The 5,936-nt window shown below is 38.5% G+C and overlaps 1 protein-coding gene across 1 annotated transcript in view; it reads right to left on the reverse strand.

Annotated features, from left to right (window-relative positions):
• Nucleotides 1-1,014: 1,014 nt before the first annotated feature.
• Nucleotides 1,015-5,936, reverse strand: part of LOC107746777 (gastrula zinc finger protein XlCGF8.2DB-like) — an 8,797-nt gene continuing 3,875 nt past the window's right edge. The window contains exons 2-3 of the mRNA XM_016561068.1: nt 2,075-2,252; nt 1,015-1,906 (exon numbers count right to left, since the gene is read on the reverse strand). Coding sequence (XP_016416554.1) covers nt 1,024-1,906; nt 2,075-2,247 — 1,056 coding nt within the window. The 5' untranslated portion in view covers nt 2,248-2,252 and the 3' untranslated portion in view covers nt 1,015-1,023. The remainder of the gene's footprint in view (nt 1,907-2,074; nt 2,253-5,936) is intronic.

Consider the following 5,936-nt stretch of genomic DNA (forward strand, 5'->3'; position numbering starts at 1 on the left):
AAATTAGTGAATTGTTGGCCTTCTGGAAAGCATGTTCATTTACTGTACATGTACTCAATACATGGTAGGGGCTCCTTTTGCTTTAATTACTGCCCTAATTCGGCGTGGCATGGAGGTGATCAGTTGTGTCTCTTGTTTCTCATTTTCCTCTTGACAATACAAGATTCTCTCTGGGGTTCAGGTCTGGTGAGTTTGCTGGACAGTCAAGCACACCAACACCATGGTCATTTAAACAACTTTTGGTGCTTTTGGCAGTGTGGCCAGGTGCCAAATCCTGCTGGAAAATGAAATCAGCATCTTCAAAAAGCTGGTCAGCAGAAAGAAGCATGAAGTGCTCCAAAATTTCTTGGTAAACGGGTGCAGTGACGTTGGTTTTCAAAAAACACAATGGACCAACACCAGCAGATGACATTGCACCCCAAATCATCACAGACTGTGGAAACTTAACACTGGACTTCAAGCAACTTGGGCTATGAGCTTCTCCACCCTTCCTCCAGACTCTAGGACCTTGGTTTCCAAATGAAATACAAAACTTGCTCTCATCTGAAAAAAGGACTTTGGACCACTGGGCAACAGTCCAGTTCTTCTTCTCCTTAGCCCAGGTAAGACGCCTCTGACGTTGTCTGTGGTTCAGGAGTGGCTTAACAAGAGGAATACGACAACTGTAGCCAAATTCCTTGACACGTCTGTTAACCTGGTGTGAGAATAATGCAATCATATTGCAACTTTATATTGAATGAGCTGATGGAACACGACCTAATGTCTAGAAGTGTCTTCTGAAATATATATACCTAGGTCTTTCTCCCAGGACATCTTCAAATTTTGTGGGAGTAACCCTTGAGTCATTGAAATATTCAACAAATCTAGAAACAAGACCCTTCAATTTGACTTCAGATGCCATACAAAGATAATGATGTTCAGGGCAATTCTAAGTTTTTAATTGGGATATTACTTTTAACGTAATTCCATACCTGTAATTATCTGAAGAAATTAGAAAGAAATCGCTCCTTTTTCTAAACCTGGTCACTCTGAGGAAAACGGCAATTTCTTCCCAGAATGAGTTTGTAAATGATGATTCCGTTCATTTAGATACTTGAAACTCTTCTCGCAATGAAGGCACTTGTAAGGTCTCGCTCCTGTGTGAACTCTCATGTGAATCTTTAGGTTCCTTTTTACTGCGAAACTCTTTCCACACTGTTTGCAGGTGAAAGGTTTCTCTCCAGTGTGAGCTCTTACGTGTTTCTGAAGGTTTGCAGTGTTTTTTAAACTCTTTCCACAGTGATGGCACAAGAAAGGCTTTTCTCCGATGTGAATTTGAACATGATTCTTAAGGCGATTCGTGTCTGAGAAACTCCTTTCGCACTGATGACATTTAAAACCGTTTTCTCTTGAATGAGTGCTCATGTGATAATTAAGGCTTTCTTTATATCTCAAACTCTTTCCACACTGAGCACATATGAACGGTCTCTCTTCATTGTGAACTCTCATGTGAGTCCTAAAGTTTTCTTTACATATGAAACTCTTTCCACACAGTTTGCAGCTGAAAGGTCTCTCTCCAGTATGAATTCTCATGTGGGAATTAAGGAGTCTTTTCTGTTTAAAACTTTTTCCACACTGAACACATACGAATGGTTTCTCTCCAGTGTGAACTCTCATGTGAGACGTAACATCTCCATTTCGTTTGAAACTCTTCCCACACTGTTTGCAGGTGTAAGGTCTCTCTCCAGTGTGAGTTTTCATGTGGACATTAAGCGTTTTTTTATGCGTAAAATACATTCCACACTGATCACATATGAATGGTCTCTCTCCAGTGTGAATTCTCATGTGAGTCTTAAGGTTTCCTTTACGTGTGAAACTCTTCCCACACTCTTCGCAGGTGTAAGGTCTCTCTCCAGTGTGAATTCTCATATGGACATTAAGGTGATATTTATGTGCAAATCTCTTTCCACACTGAGAGCATATGAACGATTTCTTTTCAATGTGAGTTTTCATGTGGACTTTAAGGCTTTCTTTTCGATTGAAAATTTCTCCACACTGTTGGCAGGTGAAAGAGCTCTCTCCAGCGTGAATTATTAAGTGGGAATTAAGGTTTGTAGTTTGTGTTTTTTGAGCTTTTTTTGGTGAGGAAGTCTTTTCAGTCTGTGAGCAACCAATCGATTTTTCTTCAGTTTTGAAATCATGCTGTTTTTCATTTTGATCTCTCTCTTCCGTTTCATTCAGTTCTTGACTCTCCTCTTTCAGCGCCATCGGGTCTGAGGTGAAAAGAGACAAATACAAGTTTAATGGCACAAAGAGACAGACATTCAAACATTTAGACTTGTGCTGTCTATTGATTAAACACATTAACTTATTAATTGCAAGTTATCAGTAATTAATTGCATATTAAAAAAATAGCATTATATTGTTATAATTTCACATTGAATCTCCAAATTAATATAGAAACAACAAAAATTGTGTATTTAAAATATATTGTATAATGGCATCTTTTTCCCCCCAAGTAGCCTATTGTTAGTGAAGGCCATTGTCATTAATAAAGAGACCAGTAGCTGTTTTTGTATCACATTTTCCCCTCAAATTTAGCCATTAATTATAGCAATTCAGCACTATTAAGTATCACTGAAAGCCATGATTTTTAACATTTATTAGGCTTTTAAAAATAGTGAACATAAAAACATTCACAAAGTATAATTTATGTATAAACTATAAATTGAATATAGTGATCTTTATTCAAGCTACAAAAGTTAATCGGCGAGCAGAACAGAGCAGTGGTTGATTTCTCAGTCTTTCTCTTTCTTTTTTTTATTTACATCAATGACTCAAACTGCAGCAGGTTTCGCTTTAATGCTGCATTCCCAGCGTGATCTTTTAAAAAAAATAAAACATACATTTTTGACTTCGTTGATTGATGCCGAAACATGAAATTTGCACGTATTTCACAGTTTAAAAAATAAAATTACTACATATTTACAGCTAAAAAGTAAAATATTTATTAATCAATTATATCAAATATGTGTATCAATACATTTTTATCGATAAATGATTTAAATTTTTAGACCCCTTAACCTACCCCCAAACCTAAACATAGCCATTTTATGAATATTCAATATATAACGATATAAAACATAATAGACGGAAATATGCATGGAAATTACTATTTTAGTAACCAATAAATCAGAGGTGCCCAACCCTGTTCCTGGAGATCTACCTTCCTGCAGAGTTGATCAAACACAACTAAACCAACTAATTAGGATCTGAAGGAGCACTTGATAATTACAGACAGGTGTGTTTGATCAGGGTTGGAACTGAACTCTGCAGGAAGGTAGATCTCCAGAAACAGGGTTGGGCACCCCTGCTCTAGTCTAGATACATCCGTAACCATCTCTTAAAAATGTGCATTATAAAGAAAAACATGACAGACAGCCAACTCAAATCACAATTATTTAATTATTGCCAATGTCAAAGGGGCTGTTTACACCTGGTCACTTCATGTGTTTTGTCTGATCGGATAGCAATCCGATCATGAAAAGACCAGGTGTAAATGCCCTCCGAAACGCATTCGAGACGGATATAAATCAGATCGCTCAAACCACTTCAACAGGTGGTCTGGGCCGCCGCATTCCAGACGAAACTGGACCAGTGTAAATGCATCTGATTGTTGAAACCACATATGTAAATTTTGCAACATGCATCGCCGCGGACGAGTAGCTGAGTATCTCTTCAGCAAGCCGAATGAAACAGTAAGACGCAGACGGTCAACACACAATCATCTTCATTAAAAGTAGTAAGACAAACCTATCTTTCCAGTGCTGATGCTGCGCGCTCTCTCCTATTGCGGTCTTTGATCTTGAAATGAGCTGATAATTAATAAAATGCAGCGCTTATCTTTTGATTTCGTTGACGTGAACTTGACGTGAACTCCGTTAAATTTAAATATAGCGCGGGAATTGAAGATCGGATTTATATCCGTTTTGCGACGACACATTTATGTGGCCAAGTGTAAATGGAAACATTTTAACAAATCAGATAGATATCCAATCAACGAAAACGCATGAATTGACCAGGTGTAAACAGGCCCAAAAGCAGTACCAAAAGTAGTCCAAATGAAGATGCTTTGCAGTTGCAGTTCTCTCCGATTCAATACAAGTTTTGTGTGAGTTGCAGAGCAGAATTTAAATTGTCAATCGCAAATATTGTCCAGAATACGAAACTTTGGGCTTCTTTTTTTGTTAAGTTGCGTTAAATAAATCCCATGAGTTGTACAACCCCGCGGGTTGAGTTTTTTGGACTTATTTATTAAAAAAAAAAAGCATTTTACGGTTTCTATTTTCTCCAGTGCATTGACTGGCACTCTGCTCAAAGCTAACAGCCAATCAGTGCAATAATATTGAGTACCGAAGATGTCAATTCTGCAATGCTCGTCGCCATTTTTGTGTCCGACGTGACAATGAACACGGCACATCTAAATGAGATTTAATGAATAATAATATATTAAAATAATAAATTACCTTTTACTACCATTTTCCACACTGAGCCTTGGACTTGATTGTATTTTTAAGACCTTAACATGGGTACAGCAAGTGTAACTCTTAGCCCATTATAATGTAAGGTACTGATTACTTCTACATTTAAAACTGACATCAGCTCGAAGCACTTTTGAGTCAATGATAGCGTAACAAGAAGCGCGCGCATGAACGTAATCGGTGTAATAAGCGTTGTTTACGCTTAGGGTAAAGTGTGCGTATGCTTTGGGATACTCTCCAAAATGGCGGAAGACAGAAACTCGGGGGAGAAGAATTGTTGAATAAAGTCGTTATTTTTGTTTTCTTTGCACACAAAAAGTATTCTCGTAGCTTCGCAAAGCTGAAGTTGAACCACTGATGTCACATGGACTGTTTTACCGATGTCCTTGCTACGTTTCTGGACCTGGGAACATTACAGTTACGTTGCTGTCTATGGAGGGTCAGACAGCTCTCAGATTCCATCAAAAATATCTTAATTTGTGTTCCGAAGATGAACGAAGGTCTTACGGGTTTGGAACGACATGAGGGTGAGTAATTAATAACAGAATTTTCATTTTGGGGTGAACTAACCCTTTAATAATGCTTTGTCTGGAAATGACTGTTTTATTTGGATTATGTTGTCAAAACACACAAAACATGCAATAGTGAGGGGGAGTTGATACTGTTTCCTATGCAATGACGTTAGCCAATCATAACAGTGGCAGATTCCTGAGAAGCCTTAAAGGACACGCCCCTTAAAAACAGCCTGTTTCTGAGAGAGGTTCAGAATGAGGGTTGAAAATAATTTTCCCACATATTTATTTGTTTGTTTGTTTTTTGTTGTTGTTGTTTTGTGCAGAAAAACTTTATTAACATTATAAGTAAACCTCAAGGAACCTATTAAAATAATCATTTAAAAAATCCATGTTATGACCTCTTTAATAGACTAAAGCCTCGTACACACCGGGACGATTATCGCGCACGCTTATCGCCAACGTTTTTCGACGCGTCTTTTGTGTTCATACCCAAGCGATTTTCGCTGGCAGACACCAATGAGACCAGCAGCTCTACATTCATCTTGCCTCGATGCATCTTCTTGGTCTACTTACTTCCTCTTTGTCGTTAGGTATCAATGTGTGCTCGGCAAGACCGTTTTGTGCTTGAGCGCCACCAAGTCGTGTTTTAAATGTAACTTCAGCAGCTCCAGGCACGTGAACAAAAGCGGCAATCTCATTGGTCGGCCAGTTTTTAACGCGGCCGTCAAACCAAAAAAACGAGCCCGAGGCGTTTTTTTTTAAATTACGCTTCGCGTTTTGCGCGTTTTGCACACTCACATTGGCGCCCTTTGTTTAGTCACGAGGCGTTAAATGTCGGCGATAATCGCGCACGATATTCGTCCCCGTGTAAACAAGCCATAAGGAGGACACTTTTACCTGA

The sequence above is a fragment of the Sinocyclocheilus rhinocerous genome, unplaced genomic scaffold (assembly GCF_001515625.1).
Source record: "Sinocyclocheilus rhinocerous isolate Xijiao unplaced genomic scaffold, SAMN03320098_v1.1 scaffold4304, whole genome shotgun sequence".
Lineage (NCBI taxonomy): Eukaryota > Metazoa > Chordata > Actinopteri > Cypriniformes > Cyprinidae > Sinocyclocheilus > Sinocyclocheilus rhinocerous.